General features: G+C 34.5%; 1 protein-coding gene across 7 annotated transcripts in view; it reads left to right on the top strand.

Moving 5' to 3' along the window:
* CCDC73 (coiled-coil domain containing 73) overlaps positions 1-23,267 on the top strand; it is a 177,971-nt gene that overhangs the window by 151,277 nt on the left and 3,427 nt on the right. For 4 of the 7 annotated variants that reach the window (XM_085011484.1, XM_085011487.1, XM_085011486.1 and 1 more), the window contains 4 exons: positions 3,824-3,958; positions 15,598-15,781; positions 16,894-18,393; positions 20,370-20,503. In XM_085011484.1, coding sequence (XP_084867610.1) covers positions 3,824-3,958; positions 15,598-15,781; positions 16,894-18,393; positions 20,370-20,503 — 1,953 coding nt within the window. The remainder of the gene's footprint in view (positions 1-3,823; positions 3,959-15,597; positions 15,782-16,893; positions 18,394-20,369; positions 20,504-23,267) is intronic. The other 3 variants (XM_085011489.1, XM_085011491.1, XM_085011488.1) reach the window with 2 other exon arrangements.

Below are 23,267 nucleotides of genomic sequence, written 5' to 3' on the forward strand. Positions count from 1 at the left end.
AAATAGTACTTTCAGGGTAAGGAAGACTATCAAGTGAAAAGAGAATATAAACTTAAACATGCCAACGATGCAAAAAAAATAGTTGAACTAAGCAAACTAAACATTTATTTTTCCTAATGAGATCTCAACCATGTCCTTCCCCCAAGGGGAAAAAAAAATCAATCAAATTAAGAAAAATAAACATTCAGCTTCACTAGTTGGGACCTCAGTCTATAATCTGGATAAAATTGGGTTTGTCTTGGGATTTTTAGCATCTCCAGTCATTTCACTTCTCGATGTTTTAGTGCTAAACAAAGCGTATATATATATTTTTGGCCGCACCTGAGACATGTGGAAGTTCTCCAGCAAGGGATGAAACCTGTAACAGAGCAGTGGCCTGAGCTGCTGCAGTGACAATGATGGATCCTTAATCTACTGTACCACAAGGAAACTCCCATAGTTACATTTTTTTTAAGCTGCTTTGGCTCTATAAGTGTTTTCTTGGATGGGGGGTCAGATCTACTCTTTAATTGTATTTCTATTCTGAGTTTTTCACCATCCTTGAGTGAAAGACAATCATAGTATCACTAGTGAGATTGGATTGAGATGATTTTTAAAAAACGTTAGAATATACTGACAGAAGTAAAATGAAATCATATAAACTCCAATTAAAAAAATAAACAGTGAGGGAATTCTCTTGTGGTGCAACAGGTTAAGGATCTAGCATTGTCACTGCAGCAGCTTGAGTCACTGCTGTGACAGAAGTTCTATCCCTGGCCCAGGAACTTTCACATGTAATGGCCACAGCCAAAAATAAAAAATAAAAAAATAAACAGTGATAGAGTTCCCATTGTGGTACAACAAGATTGGCAGGGTCTCTGGTGCACTGGGACACAGATTCAGTCCCTAGCCCAGCACAGTGCATTAAGGATCCAGTGTTGTTGCAGCTGTGGTGTAGGTTGCAACTGCAGCTCAGATCTGATCCCTCTCCCAGGACCCCCATATGCCCTGGAATGGCTGAAAAAGAAAAATAATAAATTAAAAAACTAGCTAACCAGTGAAAGAAAATACGTGCAAATAAAACAGCAAATATTATTAGATAGTTTATCTAAAATTCATTGAAATGTCACGTCAAAGATGCCTAAAATACAAAGATGGCTAAAGAGCTCACTCTCTTAAATAGGTAATTATTAAGTTAATCACAATATTGTAGAGTGGTTTGTTTATTTGATTGTTTGTCTGTTTGTTGCTTGCCATGCATGCAGCATGCGGAAGTTCCTTGGCCACGGATCAAACCCACACCACAGCCACAACCCAACCCGCTACAGTGACAACACCAGATCCTTAACCCACTGTACTGCAAGAGAACTCCTTTGTAGAGTGGTTTTTAGTAGTAGTAACATTACCATTAACAAATTATTATGGAAGCACAAAATAAGTCATGTTGTTTAACTAGGTTGAGGAAAGTCTTAGAGAAGAGATGACGCTACAGTTTAGCACTTTTACCAGACAGAAGGTGCTGGTTTCCTCACTTCCCATTCTACTCTGTTGGCATTCCATTTAAGAAAGGGAAGAATAATGGAGTCATAGAACTGCATTCTCAAGGGTGATGAATAATCTAATCTAGAATGTAACATTAGAAGTTAGGTTGAGGTCACCTTCTGAAGAGTTCTTTACTAAGGAAGTTGAATTGTATAAGGAATGGGAAGCGACTGAGAATTTTAAAGCAGAAAAGTGACATAGTCAAATCTTCACTTTAGAAAAATCACTCTAGCAGCAGTATGGAGGATGGCGTTATGGAGGGAGATCAGTAAGCAGAATGTTGCACATAATTAACCACAAGTCTATGAGGGTATGAATTAGGGCAGTGGTAGTGATAACAAAGAAGAGGGATAGATGCTGGAAGCATTTTAGAAGTAGAATTAGCAGGATTCGTGATATGTAACGAGTTTTAGAGGGGAAAGAAGTCAACTGTGATTCTGGGATTATTACAATGGGCAGAGTAATAATGTCACTAACTGACAGTAAGGATTGAAGGGAGAAGCAGATTTGGTGGATGAAAATTAGTTTTATTTGGGAACTGTTGGATTTATAATGACTACAGGACATCTGACTTGAAATACATATCATGCATTTGGGAATCTAAGGAGAGAATTTGGGAGATGAGATACATATTTAAGACTTATTAACATAAAGCTGAAATTTAAAGGTATAATAAGGTCATCTATGGAAGGAATGGAGGACTTGAAGAGAAGACTAAAGAAGAAAAAGCCTTGGGGAATGTCAGTATTTTGTGAGTGGTTAGTTTTGTGCGTATTGGGGCAGGAGGGGAGAGGGAGCCTGATAAGAACAGTGAGGAAGGTAGGAGGATAAGGAGAGAGTACTACCTTGAAATGAAAGAAAAGAGGCTGTTTCAAGAACAGATAGTCAACACAGTCATGCTCCAGGGATGTCGAATGGTCAAAACTTGGAAAAAGTCCTTTTGCTTTTTTGCAGGTGATAGCTGAGAAAAAAAATCATAGAACAGTAAGGGCAGAAGTCTAGATGTTGAGGACTGTTAGGAGGTTAGAATTTGAAAGTAGCAAGAGTAGACTTTAAGAAACAAGGGAGGTAGAATAATTTGGTCAAGGAGAAAAAAAGAATTAGGAATGTACAACAGCACATTTGTGGGCTCGGAACATGCTGGTAGAGCAGGAAAAGGTTGAGATTAGGCCAGGAGAGAGGAGATCATTGCTGGAGCTAGGCACTAAGGGAGGTAGGAAGGATGAGGCAGAGAACACATGGAGAGTTGAACCTTGGGAAAGGAGAATCTTGCAGAGATAGATTTAAAAATGGTTAAAAATAAGTAAGATGAAGGGAAAGTATTAGGTCAGTTCATATCCGTTAGCCTCTCTAAAGAATATTACATGCATTTGTGGAATTTTTGTCAGTTTAAAATTGTCTAAGAGAAACTTTTCTAATCTTTTATGACAAAATAAAAGATTCTCCTCAGTGCAATTTCCTTTGTCTCACATTTGAGGTTTCTATGAAGGAGAACACCCTTAAGAAAAAGATTATGAAATTTTATAGCCAGTACAAGCCCAGTTTATGGATGTATTAGGCTGAAGGGTCAGTTTCTGTTGTACTAGTACTGTCATTTAGTTGAGTTAAAATCTGTGTATCTTAGTTGAGCCAAAAAGAAAACATTAAGAAAGCAATGAAGTGGTAACTTTTATAGAAATTTTTATTAAAAATAAATTAATTTTTTGTTTGTAATAAGAGGTAAACCCCTAGATTTAGTTTTGGATTTGAATTCTGATTACCACTTTACATCTGCCTGACCTTGGGCAAGTTACGTTAGGTCTGTGAGCCTGTAAATTGGAGATTAAAAATACCTCATGGGGAGTTCCCATCATGGCTCACTGGAAATGAATCTGACTAGCATCTGTGAGGATGCAGGTTTGATCCTTGGCTTTGCTCGGTGGGTTAAGGATCTGGCGTTGCTGTGAGCTGTGATGTAGGTCGCAGATGTGGCTTGGATCTGGTGTTGCTGTGGCTGTGGCGTAGGCTGGCAGCTGCAGCTCTCATTTGACCCCTAGCCTGGGAACCTCCATATTGCCATGGGTGTGGCCCTAAAAAGACAAAAAACAAAACAACAACAACAAAAAACCCTCATAAGATTTTTATGAGTATCAAATGATGTTTATTAAGTATTCAGTACAACTCAATAAATCATAGTTCTTAATACTCTAATTACTTTGGGAATGTTTTTATTTTTTACTGTTTCCCAAAATTTGTGTTAATGAAGCATTTTCATACAAAACAAATTTATATGTGTGTTCACTTTGGTTAAATTTTATATTAGGTTGAAGAACTTAATGGAGAAGTTAATGAGATTAGAAATGAGTTATCATCACTTAAAGAAACTCATACTAAGTTACAAGAACATTACAACAAATTACGTGATCAGAAAAAGTTTGAGGAAGACGAGAAGTTTCAGGTAAAATTGAAGTGTATTGGGGGTATAAGCTCTTAAAGAAATTGAAACTACCATCACTGATGATTTTTGCCATGCTTTATATTTTTAGTTTCTCTCCTTTTAAAAAATGAGTATAAGCATATAGCCTGTAATACTTTTTAAGTTGATTTTTATGTATGGTATGACATAAGGAAAAAGGGTCATTTTTTTAACATGAATTTTCAGTTCCAGCATATGTATTTGTGGAATAGACAGTTTTTTCTCCCATTGTACCTTGGTACTTTCCTTGAAAATCAATTGACCAAATAAATATATGTGGGTCTATTTCTGCACCCTCTGTTATATTCCTTTGATTACATGTCTATTTTTAAGCCAATACAATACTTTCTCTATTAGTCTAGATTTATAAGAAGTCTTAAAATGTATAAATCCTTCCGTTTTGTTGTTCTTTTTCAAAATTGTTTCAGCTGTTCTAAGTAGCTAAATTGTTTTGGCTATTCTCCTTTGCGTTTCCATATAATTTTTTTTTTTTTTTTTTTGGCCACATCCATGGCATATAGAAGTTCCTGAGCCAGGGGTAAAATCTGAGCTACAGCTGTGACCTACACCACAGCTGCAGCAATCCTGGATACTTAACTCACTGCACCAGGCCAGGGATTGAACCCATGCCACTGCAGAGATGATGCCATATCCTTAATCTGCTGTGTCACAACAGGAACTCCCTCCATTTAACTTTTAGAATCAGCTTGTCAGTTTCTTTTTTAAAAGAGTGTGAGATTTGGATTGTGTTGGATGTATAGATTAATTTGCAAAGAATTGATATCTTTTTATGAACATAGTATATCTTGATGTTTATTTAAATATTAGTTAATATCTCAGAAATATTTTGTAGTTTTCCTTGCATAAGTCTTGCAAATATTTTTTATTTTTATGTATTTATTATTTTTTAAATTAAAAAATTTTAATTGAAGTATGGTTGATTTACACTATCATGTTAGTTTCAGGTGTGCAGCACAGTGATTGAGTTATATATGTGTGTGTGTGTGTGTGTATTTTTTTCAGAATATTTTCCCTTACAGGTTATTATAAAATATTGAGTATAGTTCCCTGGGCTATGGAGTAGGTTCTTGTTATCTATTTTATATACAGTAGTGTATATATGCTAATCCCAGGCTCCTCTAATTTATCCCTCTCTCCAACCCCTTTACCCTTTGGTAACCATCAGTTTGTATTGTCTGTGAGTCTCTTTCTGTTTGAAAATAAATATTATGTTAAATTTATCCCTGAATATTTCCTGTTTTGGGGTCCTACTGTAAACAGTATTCTAAAAATTAATTTTCTAATTGTTTCTTGCTAGTATATAAAAGTAAAATTGATTTTTGTACATTGACCTTATATTGTTTTACCTCTTTAATTAACTTATTATTATAGCAATTTTTGGTTGTTGAACTTTAGAATTTTCTATGTACCTAATTATGTCATCTGTGAATTTAAGGCAGAAGAATTTTACTTCTTTTTCTGCTCTGTATGCATTTTATTTTTTCCTCAAGTTATTGCATCAACTAGGATCCTTTAGTACAGTGTTAAATAAAAGTTGCGAGAGTGGACATGCTTGATATGTTTCTCATCTTAAAAGGAGAATATTTAGCTTTTCATCATTTCATATTATGTTAGCCATAGGTTTTTCTGGGGGGGGGTATACAGTCTTTATCAGGTTGAGGAATTTCCTTCTATTCCTAGTTTGCTGAGTTTTTCTCATGAGTGACTTTTTATCATGAATGAGTGTTAAGTTTTGTCAAATGCATTTTCTGTATCTATTGAGAAGATCCTATTTTTTCTTTATTCTGTTAATGTGTCGATGTTAGCCAATTAATTATATTGATTGATTTCCAAATTTACCTTGCATTCCTGGGATATATATTATTCTTTTTATACACAGTTAGATATGATTTGCTAATGCTGTGTTAAGGGTTTTGAATTAATGAGGAATACAGCTCTGTAAGTTTTGCTTGTTTTTTCTTTGCACTCTTTTGGTCCGGTTTTTCTATCAAAGTAATACTGGTCATATAAATTGAGCTGGAATGTGTTCCCTCCTCCTGAAAAAGTACTGTGTAGAACTGCTATTATTTACCTTTACCAAATATTAGATACAATTCATTGGAGAAGCTATCTAGGCTTTTTCTTTGTGGGAATATTTTTAATAACAAATTGAATTTTTACGTTATTTATAGGGTTATTCAGATTCTCAGTGTCTTCTTGTATTGGTATGCAGAAAGTGGTTTACATAGCATGCCTGTGAAAAGTCTTTGAAAGCCCTAATGTAAGGTTTGGCTCTTGAGTGATAACTGGAAACTTAGACTGGGGGAGAGTGCCCACCATTTCCTAATAGACAGGAGTGGCTCACTATGCCTAAACTAAGTGGTTTACAGGGAACATCTGCTTTCTTTCTGGGCATCTGGAATTTTGACACATGCTAGGCAGAGGGTGACCAGCACCCCAAAAAAACCTTTAGCACTGAATCTCTAAATTCACATATGTGGTCATGATTCATTGCTGTAGGAATTAAGCATGTCCTATGTGACTCCACTAGGAGAGAACTCTTGAAAGAAGTTTAGACATGGTTTCCTCCAGACTTCATCTCTTGTAACTTTTACCTTGGCTGATTTTGCTTTATATTCTTGTGCTATAATAAATCTTAGGTCTACAACTACATATTGAGTCCTGTGAGTCTTTATAGCAAATCACTGAACCTGGGGATGGACTTGGAGACACAGTTGGTTTGGGTAATTTTTCTCTTTCAAGGAACTTGTCCTTTTCATCTACGTTGTCCAATTTACTGGCAAAGAGTTGCTCGTAATATTCCCTTATTAATATATTCATTTTAGGATCTATATTGATGTCACCTCTTTCATTCTTTTTTTTTTTTTTTCCGTCTTTTTTGCCATTTCTTGAGCCACTCCTGAGGCATATCCCAGGATAGGGGTCTAATCAGAGCTGTAGCTGCCGGCCTACCCCAGAGCCACAGCAACACGGGATCCGAGCCGTGTCTGTGACCTACACCACAGCTCACGGCAACGCCAGATCCTTAACCCACTGAGCAAGGCCAGGGATTGAACCTGCCACCTCATGGTTCCTACTCAGATTCGTTAACCACTGAGCCACAATGGAAATTCCACCTCTTTCATTCTTGATATTAATAATTTGTGTTTTCCTTTCCATTCCCTTACCTCTCTCAATTTAGCTAGAAATTTGCAATTTTAATGGTCTTTTCAAAGAACCAGGTTGTGGCTACATTGATTTTTCTCTTGAATTCATTTATTTACTGTTTTATTGGTTTCACGATCAAATTTCTTTCTTTCATTCTGCCTACTTAGGATCTAATTAGCTTTATTTTTTCTAGCTACTGAAGATGAAAACTTTGGTCATTGGTTATTGGCCTTTTTTTTTCTTTCTTTCTTTCTTTCTTCCCTTGTTTCTCCTTCTTGCTTTCCTTGTTTCTCTCTCTCTCTCTCTCTTTCTTTCTTTCCTTGTTTCTCTTTCTTTCTTTCCTTGTTTCTCTCTCTCTCTTTCTTTCTTTCTTCAGTCACAGTTGTGGCATATGGAAATTCTCTGGCTAGGGGTCAAATTGGAGCTACAGTTGCAGGTCTACACCACAGCCACAGCAACACCAGATCCTTAACATACTGAGCAAGGCCAGGGATCAAGCCCACAGCCTCACAGAGACAATGTTGTGTTCTTAACCCACTGAGCCACAACAGGAACTCCTGACCATTCTTTTCTAATATAAGCATTTTAAGGTATTAATTTTTCTCTAAACACTGCTTTAGATTCATTCTATGAATTCTAATGTGCAGTGTTCTCATTTTTATTCTATTGAACGTATTTTAAAAATTTCTCTTGTGAGTCCTTCCTTGACCCATAGATATGAATTTGCCCTATAACCATTTTGTTCAATTTCCAAATATTTTGAGAATTTTCCAAATATCTTTCTGTTAATTATTCCAAATTTGAATAAGACTTTTATCCTTTTAAAGATATTAAGACTTTTTTTGGCCAAGTGTATTGTCTATTTTGATGAATATTTTGTGGAAAAGAATGTGAATTCTGATGGTCGTTGGACTGTTTTATAAATGTCAGGTCAGTTTGGTTGCTAACATTGTTAAAGTTTTATCTATCCTTACAAATATTTTGTGTATATTTTCTGTCAGTTAGTGGGAAATCTTTCATTGTAATTGTGAATTTATGTTTCTCTTTTCAGTTCTGTTAGTTTTTGCTTCATGTGTTTTTAAGCCCTGTCATTAGGTGTATACACAGTTATAATTATTATGACTTCCTGATTAATTGACCTTTTATCATTATGAAATGTCCTTCCTTATCCTAGTAATATTTCTTGTCCTGAATTTTATTTATTTTGCCTGATATTAATACAACTACTCCATCTTTTATGATTAGTGTTTGCATTGTATACTTTTTTCATCCTGTTACTTTTTAATAGAATATTTGTGTTTTCTTATTTATATTGAGCAATAGCATGAGAAAGCATTTTCTCTTTGAGAACTTTTTTGTGTCTTTTATTTTGGTAAAGTAATACATAACATAAAATTTACTACTTTACTCATTTTTATGTGTATGGTTCTTTGGCATTAAGTTCATTAATAAATGGGCATTAAGTTCATTCATAAATGGGCATTAAGTTCATTCATAAATGCCAGTGCACCAATAAAATCGCATTTCCAAAAAAGACAGTAGGCCAGATATTGCCAACTCCTTTTCCAGAGTTTAATTTATCATAGTCTGCTTTCAAATAATATTATAGGAAAGGAAATTCTCTGATTAGGTAAGAAGCTTACAATTCTATATTCTCATTCTCCTTCCTATCCTTTGTGTTGTTTTTATCACACATTTTTTCTACATATATTATGAACTCCACTATATATTGTTATTTGTTTTATTTTAAACTGTTAATTACCTAGTAAAGAAAAATAGGAAGTAGTTTAACTGTCTTTTATATTAACTCACATTTACCATTACTGACACTTTTCATTCCTCTATGTTAATTTAGGTTTCTACCTATCATATTCATTTAGCCCAAAATTTTTTCTTTAATATTTCTTTTTGTATACATCTGCTGGTAAGGAAGTCTCTCAACTTTTGTTTGTCTGAAAAGTGTTTATTTCTCCTTAATTTTTTTAAGGATATTGTCACTGGGTATAAAATTCTAAATGGACAAGTTTTTTTCTTTAATTAATTTAAAGATGCTGTTCCATTGTTTTCTAACTTGTATTGCTTATGGCAACAAGTCTGTAGATATTATTATATTTACTGTCCTCTTTATAAGTGTCCTTTTTTTTCTGACTGCTTGTAAGACATTTATTTGTTTGTTTATTTATTTATTATGGCCACATCCATGGCATATGGAAGCTCTAGGGTCGGGCATTGAGTCCAGGCTGCAGCTGTGACCTATACTGCAGCTGTGACTACACTGGATACTTCAATCCACTGCACCAGGCCAGGGATCAAACTTGGGTCTCCACAGTGACCCGAGCTGCTGTAGTCAGATTCTTAACCCACTGTGCCACAGTAGGAACTCCAATTTATGGTTTTTGTAAGCAGTTTGAGTATGATTTATCTTGGTGTGTCTTCCTTGCATATCATGTTTGGAATTTATTGAATTCCTTACATCTCTGGATTTAGTTTTCATCATATTTGGAGAATTTTAATTATTATTTCTTCAAACATTTTTTTTTCTCTTTCCCTTCTCTCTTTTTATGGGACTTTAATTACATTTGTATTAGACACTTGATAGTGTCCCACAGGTTACTGACGTGTCAAAGTATTTTTTTCTTAAGTCTTATTTTTCTCTCTGCTTTCCTTGGGGTTGTGTGTATTGTTATGTCCTACAGTTTATGTATCTTTTGTTCTAAAACATCTAATCTGCCATTAAACCAATCCAATAAGTTTTTATTTCACATACTGCATATTTTGTCTCTAGAATTTACTTTTGGGGATTTTTGGGGGATATTATTTAATTTTTATCTTTATTACATTCATGTCGATGTCCTTTAATTTCTTGAACATTTATAATGACTGTTTTTAAAATTGCTTTGCTGATTCTATCAGCTCTTTAATTTCTTTTTTTTTTTTCTTCTTGCTTTTAAGGGCCGTATCCATAGCCTATGGAGGTTCCCAGGCTAGAGGTCAAATCGGAGCTACAGCTGCCGGCCCGCACCACAGCCACAGCAACACAGGATCCCAGCCATGTCTGCAACCTACACCACAGCCCATGGCAATGTCAGATCCCTAACCTACTGAATGAGGCCAGGGATCAAACCTGCAACCTCACGGTTCCTATTTGGATTCGTTTCTGCTGCACCACGTTGGGAACCCCAGCTCCTTAATTTCTATGTGTGTTTCTGGGGACTGATTTTTTTCTTGTTTATAAAAGGTGACATTGTTTTGCTTCTCTTCCTGTCTAGTAAATTTTTTATTGGGTTAGAACATTTTGAATTTTACATTGCTTATTGTCGTATTTCATTGTTTTCCTTTCAATAGTATTGAAGTTTGACAGGCAGTTGAGTTATAGACAAGCTGCTTCTTTTTGAGGCTTCATTTTAAATATAAGGGTAAATCTAGACTTGCCTTTACTCTAGGCCTAGTTCATACCTATGAGTAAGGTATGATCCTCTGAAGGATCTGTAGAATGCCCAGATGTTTAATAAGGTCCTTCCCCTCTGGTTTATTGGAACTTGGACTTCCCCAGATCTGTAAGTGCTCTGGAAATTGTCCACCTTACAGATCCCTTGTAAGTCCTTGTATGCTTTTATTCCACCCATGTCCAGCTTAAAATTTAGTATCCGATTGAATATGCATGGTTCCCTCATCTTCAGTACATGCCTCACAAATTTCTTAGCCTCCCCAAACTCTGAACTCTATCTTTTCATCTCAATGAGACCATCTTGCTTTGCAGTTGATGGTACAGAAAGTGTCTCCTGGCAAAAAGACAGAGTAATAATAGGGTTTGTTTCATTTTTTCCCTTTTTCTCAAAAAGCACAGTTTTTCATTGTGTGTGGTCCATTGTCTGAAAGCCGTTTTTTTTTTTTTTTCATATATTTTTCCAGTTTTCTTGTTATTTACGGTGTGAAAGCAAGACCAGTACCAGTTACTCTGGCATGGTTAGAGGTAGAAGTCTAAATTTTAAAAATCATTCATTAAATGTGAAGTATACCATCTTTAAAAACTCTATGATTAGCCCTTTTTAAAGCAATATTTTTATTTTTATAATATGTCTTTTCCATAAAGTGGGTATTTTTAACATATGTGCTCGTTAATTTATTCATTTAATTCATTCTTTATGTACTTATTTAACAAATATGCATTGAGTATTGCTTATGTGCAACACACTGTAGAAGATTATAGGAATATAATAATGGAAAAGACACAGATGGTTTTTCAGGAAACTTACAATCTGGTAGAAGAAACAACTTAAGAGTAGTTGTAGCATACTCTGGAAAGTGCTTAAAGAGTGGAATAGTCAGAGTAGTGGCAAAGAATGGAGAGATCAACTTTACTTAGATGAGGAGGGGCACCTCACCTTACTTGTGGTGAGGGGGAGACCTCACACAGCAGGAGATTTTTGAGCTGAGTTGTTAAAAGTAATAATTTTCCAGATAATTGCAAGTAGATGGAATAACATGGGCAAAGAATCAGAAAGGTGAAATATCATTATTCAACATGTAAACTAGACATACATTAGCAAGGCTGCAGTAGAAGATGCTAGCAGTAAATAGCCGGAGAAGGGGTTGAAAAGATAGAAGATAGGCTATAGAGAGCTTATAGTCTATTTATAGAAATTTATCCTTGACACTACCATTTGGAAGCTTTTAAACAAGGGAGTAAGGTGATTAGATTACTTTTTTGAAACATCATTATGGTGATGATGTGGGTAGACAAGTGGTACAAAACTAAAGGCACAGATTCCAGCTTAAAGAACACTGTAATAGTCCGGGTAGGAGATACTTATTGTCATTTTAATATTCATAACTTAACATAGCTTTAGAGTTATAAATGGCAAGTAATTCTAAAACATCTGGTTGATTATAGAAATGAATATAGACTTGCATTCATAAAAAATTGTTTAGCATTCACTTTCAAGTTGAAAATAACTTAATCAGATTATAATCATATTTTCATTTTAAAAAATGTAGACAATATAGACATGTTAAAATAAGAAAGTGAAGGTCACCCATAACCCCATCGTCTAGAAATAGTGATTGTTAAAATTATGGTATATGACTTCCAGAGTTTTTCTATACATTTTTTTTTAGTTTTTTTATTTAGAAATGTATTTTATTGTGGTAAAATACATAACATAAAATTTGCCATTTTTTCTTTTTTAATGAGTTTTGTTTTTTCTATTATAGTTGGTTTACAGTGTTCTGTCAGTTTTTTACTGTATAGCAAAGTGCCCAGTCACACACACACACACACACACACACACACACATACATATACATTCTTTTTCTCATATTATCCTCCAGCATGCTCCATCACAATTAGATACAGTTCCCAGTGCTATTATACACACAGGATCTCATTGCCTATCCACTCCAAAGGCAGTAGTTTGCCTCTATTAACCCCAAACTCCCAGTCCATACCACTCTCTCCCCCTCAGCAACCACAAGTCTTTTCTCCAAGTCCTTGAATTTCTTTTCTGTGGAAAGGTTCATTTGTGTCATATATTAGATTACAGATATAAGTGATGTCATATGGTATTTCTCTTTCTCTTTCTGACTGACTTCACTTAGTATGAGAGTCTCTAGTTCCATTCATGTTGATGAAATGGCATTATTTTGTTCTTTTGTATGGCCAAGTAGTATTCCCTTGTGTATATATACCACATCTTCTTAATCCATTCATCTATCGATGGACATTTTGGTTGTTTCCATGTCTTGGCTGTTGTGAGTAGTGCTTCAATGAACATACAGGTGCATGTGGCTTTTTCAAGAAAAGTTTTGTCTGGATATATGCCCAAGAGTGGGATTGCTGGGTCATATGGTAGTTCTATATTTAGTTTTCTGCAATACCTCCATACTGTTTTCCATAGTGGTTGTACCAATTTACATTCCAAACAATAGTGTAGGAGGGGTCGCTTTTCTCCGCACCCTCTCCAGCATTTTTTGTTTATGGACTTATTAATGATGGCCATTCTGACAGGTGTGAGGCAGTACCTCATAGTAGTTTTGATTTGCTTTTCTCTAATAATCAGTAATCTTGAGCATTTTTTCATGTGCTTGTTGGCCATATGTATATCTTCTTTGGAGAAATGTCTATTCAGGTCTTTTGCCCATTTTTCAATTGGGTTGTTGGGTTTTTTTTGCTGTTGAGTTGTGTAAGTTGTTTGTATATTTTAGAGATTAAGCCCTTGTCATTTGTGTTGTTTGAAACTATTTTCTCCTATCCATAGGTTGTCTTTTTTTTTTTTTTTTATGGTTTCCTTTGCTGCACAAAAGCTTGTTGGTTTGATTAGGTCCCATTGGTTTATTTTTGCTTTTATTTCTGTTGCCTTAGGAGACTGACCTGAGAAAACATTTGTAAGGTTGATGTCAGAGAATGTTTTGCCTGTGTTTTCTTCTAGGAGTTTGATGGTGTCTTGTCTTATGTTTAAATCTTTAAGCCATTTTGAGTTTATTTTTGTGCATGGTGTGAGGGTGTGTTCCAGTTTCATTGATTTACATGCAGCTGTCCAGCTTTCCAGCCCCACTTGCTGAAAAGACTATCTTTCCCATTTTATATTCTTGCCTCCTTTGTAGAAGATTAATTGACCATAGGTGTCTGGGTTTATTTCTGAGTTCTCTGTTCTGTTGCATTGGTCTATATGCCTGTTCTGGTACAAGTACCACACTGTCTTGATTACTGTGGCTTTGTAATTATTGCCTGAAGTCTGGGAGAGTTATGCCTCCTGCTTGGTTTTTGTTCCTCAGGATTGCTTTGGCAATTCTGGGTCTTTTATGGTTCCATATAAAGCTTTGGATTGTTTCTAGTTCTGTGAAAAATGTCATAGGTAATTTGATAGGGATTGCATTAAATCTGTAGATTGCTTTGTGTAGTATGGCCATTTTTATGATAGTAAAATTTTCCCAACCCAGGAGCATGGAATATCTTTCCATTTCTTAACATCTTCTTTAATTTCCTTGATTAATGTTTTATAGTTCTCAGCATATAAGTCTTTCACCTCCTTGGGCAGGTTTATTCCTAGGTACTTAAATATTTTGGGTGTGATTTTAAAAGGTTTTATATTTTTTGTATTTTTATGTGGTTATACCTAAAAATATACTTAAAGTTCATTTTAGGAGTTCCCGTCTTGGCTCAGTGGTTAATGAATCTGACTAGGAACCATGAGGTTGCGGTTCAAACCCTGGCCTTGCTCAGTGGATTAAGGATCTAGTGTTGCTATGAGCTGTGGTGTAGGTTGCAGATGCAGCTCAGATCCCGTGTTGCTGTGGCTCTGGCATAGGCCGGCTAGCTATAGCTCCAATTAGACCCCTAGCCTGGGAACCTCCATATGCCGTGGGTGTAGCCCTAGAAAAGGCAAAAAGCCAAAAAAAAAAAAAAAAAAAAAGGTTCATTTTAACTAATTACAATTTAGTGACATTAATTACAAGTACGGTATTATGCAATCATCACCACTATCCATTTCCAACACTTTCATCATCCCAACAGAAACTGTGTAACCATTAATCAAATCGGTAACTTCCTCTTTCTTTCTCCTCAGGTCTAGATTGGAGAAATTGGTCTAATCTACTTTCCGACTCAGTGAATTTACCTATTCTATATATGTTATATAATTGGAATTGTACAATATTTGACCTCCTTGTCTGACTTATTTCACTTAGATAATGTTTTCAAAGTTCACCCTTGTTGTAGCACATATTAGAACTTCATTCCTTTTTATGGCAGAATAATACCCCATTGTATGGATATGCCATTTTGTGTCCATTCATCTCCTGATGGAGGCTTGGGTTTTTACCCTTTGGCTATTGTGCTGTTTTGACATTGGCATATGACTATTTGAATCTCTGTTTTCAGTTTTGAGAGGATATATAGTGAGGAGTGGCACCAAGTGAGTCCCACATCCTGGTATTCATGTTCTTTTGTAATCACCTCCATTGATTGTGAATTGGATTTAGTAACTTGCTTCTAATTAGTAGAATATAGCAGAAGTGATGCATTGTTACTTCTGAGATTGGGTCATAAGACTGGTTTCTGTCTTAGGTGAACAGCTGTTTCTCAGTCTGTCTCTGTCTCTCTTCTTGTCTTTTTTTCTGAGCCATGTAAAGAAGTCTCAGCTATCCTGCTTTTCATAAAGGTTTGATTCTTAATATGTAGTATTTTATAATGTGGAATACATGGTTGAAAACTTTGAAGGGTCTCCATTTTGTTTAAATATGGTAGACTATACAAAATGAATTTATAGTGATCTTGTTACAAAGAATAGCATCTTAATTTTAGCCAAAAGAAAATCACTTGGCTTTCAAATAGAAATTGCTGAATGGTTGAATTGAAACACAGATTCCACTTTTATTAGCGAAGTTTGTTCATATGTTTTATACTTTTAACAATCTGTTTTTATGATAAAGCAATCTTTCCCATTTTACACTAGAATCTTCCAGAAGTGAGTACTGAAATGTCAATGGAAAAACAAGAAGACACCACCATACAGAAATATAATTCCAGGCAAGAAATAAGGGAAGAAAATACTGTGAATTATTGTTTAGACAGTGAATACAGAGAAAAGGAGGAAAAGAGAGAAGGCCTATTTATAGAAGAAATCAATATAAATGAAGGTAGCCTAAGATTATATTGCTATTTTCAAATTTTTATATTGATCATTTTAGGGGACTATCAATTACAGTTTTTGCTTTGAGAACCTAGTATTATAATTGGAGAAACACTTTTTCATTTGTATGCATCTTAAGAAAAGACTTATATGTCTTTTTAGGTATTTGTTAATAGGTCAATATTTGGGGGGAAAATAAATTTTTGCTTTCCCTTCTCATCACTTACTTATAGGCTTTCTGCATTCTGGTTTTTGCCTTCACTGCTTTGCTGAGAATATTCTCTGAGCTACCAGTAACTTTCTGTTGACCAGACCCTGGAGCACTTTCCTTAGTTCAAATGACCTTTCTGTAGCCACTGAAATCATTGACTAATTCATCCATATTGAAAAAGAGTTGTTTAAAGACAATACAAGTTTGAAGGTGTTCAAACCTAGGCTGAACAACCACTTGGTGGAGATGTTGTAGAGAGAATGATTAGATTAAAAAGGCCCTTCACGCCCTAAATTTGTATTCTAGATTATTTTAACTATACTGACATTTTGAAATCTATGGTTAAAACCCAGACGGATAAAATTAATGTTTTAAATAAATGTCCTGTACACTTTGCCCAAAAGAATTCCAAAATTTTAAAATATTTACAAGGTAGCAAGTAAAAAAGTGGTGATTATCAGTCTTGGAAAAAACCAGCTAGCAATGCCTGCATCTAGGTAGTAAGAGAAATTACAGTAGGACCTATTAGTGTAAATTAATATTAATCTAATCAGCTATGTGTTTATATGGAGTTGTATTGTATGCCCAAGAGGAGGCAACAGACTAGAGAAATAAAAACCATTTCCTAATACCCTCAACTTACTTCTCCCCTTTTTAAACCAAAAATAATTTTGCTGTTAATGAAATAAAAATTTAACATGAGTAGAGCCAAATTTTTATAGCATGCTAAATATATGCTTATTAAAGGGAATTCCATATTTACATAAAAGTGGTGTTATTATGTTTGTGTAATAGCTTACAAGTGAACATTTTAAGGCTATGTTTTTATAAAAATAGGTAATAACATGTCTTATAAAAGAAGACTTTAATGTATGACATAAAAATTTACTGTGTTATTATCATAACAGACTTACAGCTTTTTGAAAAAAGCTCCAAGAATGAAATTGATACTATTGTGCTTCAGGATAAAAATCAAAGTGAAATCTCCCTAAACAAAACCTTCTGCAGTGAAGAAGAATTAATTAATCAAGGACAAACCTTGAATGTTACTGACATTAGAAACGTGGTTACTACAGAAATAAAAGACAAGATGGACTTGGAAAAAGATAATGGATATGCAGAATTTAAATCACCAAATATTTCTTTTTTAGTGGCAGGTATGTCAATAGAAACAGAAAAGCTACCTCTAGAAAGAACCGAAGGATTAGATCTTCACCATACAGAAGTGTATCTGGTTGAAAACAGCAGAACATCATTTAACAATATTTTACATGAGACGGCTTGCAAGACAAATCATAAAAAAGATGTTTCTGAAGATGAACCACTCAAACAACAATTGAGATGGCTTCCAGGGACTCAAGAAAATGCCACAGAAAAGGAAATTACAAAGAGTCACCAAACTAAGGTAGATTTGGATTCATCTCTAGATGTAAAAAAGAATCTCATTCATTGTCAGAAATACAGTTTACAGGATTCAAGCAACATTTTGTTAGATGACAAACAATGTAAATTAAGACAAATAGAACTGTTAAATAAAAAAAGTGAATGTAGCACACTGCCATTTAAAGAAACTTCAAATTTTCAGCAAGTTGGTGAGGATACTTCAGAGAAACATGAACTGACTATTCCCTGTAAGACAGCAGTCAACCACCTCATTTCTTCTGATGTTTTCAGTAACGATTTGAACGTACTTTTAAAGAATGCAGATAAAAATATTAATATTATGCCTATGTTGGTGAAACCCAACTCAAGCCCTGGGAAGAGAACTATATGGAAAAATCTGAATGATACGCAAAGCAGTGAAGTTAAGAACTGTTTGGGATATATAGAAAACTATGTGACTGTTTCCTATCTTCAGGATATCGGTGAGACTATACCTGCTTCACAAGCCAAAGATATGAAAACTGCTGTTCACGTGAAAACGTCCACAGAAATACAGTTTTCCAGTAAAGAGAGTCAGATTGATGAAAATCAGATTCCTGAAGCTACAAAAAATGACTTCTCCCTTAATGAAAGACAGCATACATTGTTAAATAATACAGAGAAAATGGAGTCATTAAATGACATTATTTTGGAAAAAAATTACAGTGAAGGACAGCTGGAAGAATCTTGTTCATTTCACATAAAGCCATCTGGAGATTTAGTAAACAGAGGTGGAAGGTCAGCCTTTGATCTCTTAACTGTAGATAAAAAAACTGAGAAAACTCCAGTAAACGTGAATTTTTTAGACCCTACTCCTTGGTCAAAAGTAAATCAAGTTGAAAGTCAAACAGTGGGCACTTTAACATCTAGCATTCCTCTGTTGCTGAAGGAGAGACCAATAGGTCCATCAGAAAACAAAAAGAGTGTTTCAATGACACTTTGTAAAAACGTTGATGTGGATGATGCCAGGAAGGATATTGAACCAGGTAAGAAAATAAGGTTTATATTTTAAGTTCTTTTAAATTTTGTATTTCTACTTATTATTCTTGGTAAAAAAATTTTCCAAATGGTTTAAAATGAAATTTTATATACTAATATTTTTTTCCTAAACCTCAAAGTCTTCATATGTGTATACACGTAAAAGTAGGAAATGTTTTATTTAAAATGGAGGTAGACTTCTTTTCCTCTGTGTTTGAGCCAGTATTATCAACATGTACTGAGGTAAAGTGCATTTTGGAAATTAAAAAAAAAAAATTCCTTTTCATCATCAAAGAACTGAAAATAGCAAAAACAACCATAAGTTTGAGTCATTAATTTTAAATTGGGAACATCTACCTAATCCAAGTCTCTTTAACTTCTAGGCAAATGCAGTGAAGATGTCGATTAGGCTTTTCTGCCAGAGTACGTGTTTACTCCTTTTGTTTCTTTATTAGAAACGGAAAAAAAAAAACCAAAAACCTTTCTTCTCTCAGAACCATATTTTAGTTTTTTCTCCTATGTTGTCACTCTTTCCCCAATTTTTTCCCTTAATTTTTGTTTTTCTCTCTCCCTGCACTAGCACCACAAGTCCAACTTTTTCTTCTTTTGTTTTGTAAGTGATAGTGAGGTATAACATTAATACCTTTCATATCGTTGATATTTATCATCATTTGAACACTTTAAGTTGAATTCCTTAATAATTGTTCCTATTAATAAATTCAGATATTTAAGTATTTCAGATAATAGACTGTTCTACTCTTTAAAACCGCATGAAATAACAGTGTCCAAGTTTTACTTTAAAAATACTCCAGAATTTTAAAAAAGAGAGGTAAATGGATGAAATACATATGACATAATATTGGAGATACTGAAGTTGAGTGATTACATAGAGGTTCATACTTTCTACTTTTGTGTATTTGAAATTTTTCATATTAAAGATATCTTAAAATAGAAATATACTACCTATCACGTAACTTGAAGATTAACTGTTATTTAAGAAATATGAACATAATAATGTTTACTTTGCTAATAGTTGTTGGGGACATTTTTAGATTTTAAGGGAATTTTGCCTGTTTAACAATATGCATTTAGACCCAATTAAAAAATGTGGATTACAAGGAAAGCTTTATTTTAACAGGCTTATTTCAAAAAGGAAATTGAAAAAAAAATTGGGAATTAAAAGCAAAAAAAGTGAATTGTGTTTACTAGAGTGAATGAAGTAATGTAAGGAAAAATAGAAAATCAAAACACTGTAAAATCTCATTTCACGAACTGTAATTCTCCTGATAAAATGTATTGAGATTCCATTAATTTCGTCTGTTAAATGCTGCAGTTAGTTAAATGCTTAGTCAAGGGACTGGTCTAATGTTTACTATTTTCTCACAAATCCTTTCATCCAAATCTCAGTAAAATAAATTGGGATGGAACAAGCAATGACTAAAATTCTATAGAAATTCAGCTTTTAAATACTCCTGAATATCTTTTAACCTTCAAAGACATTCCTCTAAAACATTGTTATCTGTTTATTAAAGCCCAGTAACACCCTACTAGACAGCCCTTTGTTGGGCTTCTTACTATGGCTCATTTCTTTGAAATATATATTTTACAAGTCTTTTAGTTAGTTTAGACGTTTCCCTTTAATCTGAATTTGTAAGATGTTCACTATATAAACATTTACATGCGTAGGCAGTGCAGTAACCAGAGGAATAAGGATAACATTTTATGTATATTGTTTTAGGAAATATTTATACCATTCATTAATGCGAAATCAGCAGGTTTCAGACAGTGATAAAAAAATTGTTTTCTGAAGTGAAATGCCTAAAGTAAGAGCAAAGTCTGTGGAAATCAGTGTTCAAAGTGAGAAGAAAATAGAAATTGTTACTTTTTAAATATAAAATCATAGGGTCAGAGAAAAACAAATTTAGTCACTAAAATGAATGCCTGGAAAAAAAAATTCAGTTGTCATTTCCTCTTTGTCAACCAGATACTACCAGCATTAACAGAGTTGCTGACACTTTGAATAACTCGAGTATCCATCCAGATCCCAAGGGAGAGCCCAGCGAAGAGAGGAATGCAATTGCAAAGACTTTTTATGATTCTTCTTTTCCCACAGAACATGTAAGTCAATTAAAAATATTGCCGAGCAGACCTTAGTGAGCTAATTCTACAGATATGTGTAGAACTGTATGCATCTGGATGCTTTAAGACCTAACTGATCTCCAAAATAATATCAAGAGGGCAACATGGCACCATTTTTCACAATTAAAGTTGATGGAAAACAGCAGGAAAAAGTCACAGTGTATAAATCAAATAGATATAATCCAGCCTGTTTTGGGAAGGAGAGTGTGAGGTGGAGTATTATGTACTTCTATTTTTCAGTCACCTAAATTTAGGAATAGTGGCACTTGAGCATTTATTTACTTATCTAAACTAGAAAAAAGAAGTTCACTTATTTGACCATTTAAATTTTTAATAAAAGATGCCCCACATAATCTAATTGATTAAGTCCTGTTTTTAATAGTGCTTAAGATAATTTCCATTATTTGGGGAAATTGCTACAAAGGAAGAATTTATTTTAAAGTATTTCAGTTAAAACAGTATGTGAAAGGATCAGATATAAATGTAATATCAAGTGTGGATATAAATATTAAGCAGAGATTATATGGCACCAAGAGTCCATTTGTCATATATAAAGCAACTAAGTAACTACAGCTGACAGGATTTTGGCTTTTTTCAATTTTTAAATTTTTTATCTTAGCGTACAAAACTTAGTGCAAATTGTTCAAAGTCTAAAAAACAATTATAGGTATAACTGCCAAAAGGTAATAACCTAAAAAGACTAGGAGGACAGTTGCATAGTGGCAGATTTTTAAGTCACTGTATATTTCAAATTTTAAAGATGCACATTAAGGAGTTCCCTAGTGGCCTAGCAAATTAAGGATCCAGTGTTGTCATTGCTGTGGCACATGTTCCATCCCTGGGCCCAGGAATTTCCAAATGCCAAGGGCGCAGACAAAAAAAGATGCACATTAAACAACTCTCTCTTTAGTTTCCCTTAGTACTAACACAGCTTTAACAAGTTAACAGGTTTTAGCAATACACTGTATTTTGCTTTTTAAATTCGAGAAACCTCAAGTAAGATAGCATAACTCTCCCTTTGGCAAAGTTGAAACTAAAATCAGGATCTACATTTTCCACCTTTTCATAATTGAGCTCAAAAACAAATCGTTTCAGCTTGATGTGTACAAATAGGTAATCTTTATGGTAACTAAAGCACAGTAGACAGGCACTGGAAAATCTAAGTTCTGACCTTGGCTAATTGCATAAGTCATAGAATCAAAGAAAAAGAAGCATCAGAGTGTCAAAGTTAGACACCCATTCTAACTAGGTTGAATACTAAGTAGTCCTAAGATAATTGTCTTGTTTTCAAACAGTTTAAGGGTATAATGGAAATTTCACATATCCCTTTCAAGCCCATTTTTATAGTTAACTCACTAGGGAAATTCTTGTAGCAAATTCCTAATGCTTTTTCTGTAATTAATGTTAAATAGAATTCAGAACTTTTTCAAAGAAATATTCCCACAGCAGTCCTTTTCATGGATGAGAAGGCAGTGACACAAATGTGAAATAACTTTCCAGTCATAAATAGAAGAGTCTGTGATAGACTTAGCCTGGGTGTCTTGGCTCTTAGTCACATGCTACACATCTCAACTTTCGTAACCGAAAAAGAGCTGCTTCTCAAAATGTTCGTGCATGTAAAACACACTAAAGTAAACGTCTAGCTAAGCTTTTATTACTAGTTGTCAAGCTATATGTTAACTCATCCCAGCTGAAGCTTGACTAGCAATTAACATCTTGGAGTTCCCCTTGTGGCTCAGGTTAAGAACATGACTAGTATCCTTGAGGATACGGGTTTGATTCTTGGCCTCGCTCAGTGGGTTAAGGATCCAGCATTGCCACAAGCTGCGGCGTAGGTCATAGATGCGCCTCAGAGCTGGTGTTGCAGTGACTGTGGTATAAACTGGCAGATGCAGCTCCAATTTGACCCCTAGCCTGGGAACTTCCATATGCTACAAGTGCAGCCCTAGTGGGGAAAAAATCTAATGTGGGACAAATTTAAAAGCAGATCAGTCCTTTTGTCATCTACTGAAAATGCTGTGATGCCTGGATCAACTCTCTAGGACACCTGGCTACTTGCTTAATACTTTACGTTTGTCTAAATCAGGGGTTGTTGAATAACAGCTGGTGCCAGATGCAGTCAACTGCCTTCTTTTAAGTAAAATTTTATTAGACCACAGCCATCCCCATTCCTTCACCTACAGTCCTATGGCTGTTTTGGTGTTGCAGTGACAGACTCAATGTGAGAGGCCACTCAGCCCACAGAGCCGAGTATTTACTTCTGGTTCATTACAGAAAAAGCTTGCTAAACTCTCGTTCAAAATAAAAGATGAATTTTATGAAGACTTATAGCCAGAAAGGAAATACAAGTTCCTTATATTTTTCAACATTTTAATGCATATTCTCCACATCCTGTAAAATTCTGGGCAGGTATTGTGAGCTAATCCACTTTCCCCTATAGATCCACAGTAATTTGAGTGTTTTTTATTCTTCGAGGGGGTTAGGTTGGCTGCCTGTTGGAATCTTGATTACATTCAGGAATGAGAATGGAGAAAGGGGCCAGAGTAAACGAAAGCCTCTTATTTTACACATACAATGAAATAAGGTTCATTTAAGTTAAATTTTAAAATGCAACTGCAGGCTTGAAGACTAGTACCGGGCTAGGGGAAATTTTAGGCCAAAATAGATTTTTTTCAGTCGGGCAGAAAGCAGCGATTAGGTCAGTGATTTTTGTTTTACTTTTTTTTTTTTTTTTTTTTTTTTG

This window comes from Sus scrofa, chromosome 2 (genome assembly GCF_054392235.1).
Source record: "Sus scrofa isolate SSC_HxYL_T2T_F1_AM1 chromosome 2, Sscrofa_HxYL_maternal_Yorkshire_Landrace_v2.0, whole genome shotgun sequence".
NCBI lineage: Eukaryota > Metazoa > Chordata > Mammalia > Artiodactyla > Suidae > Sus > Sus scrofa.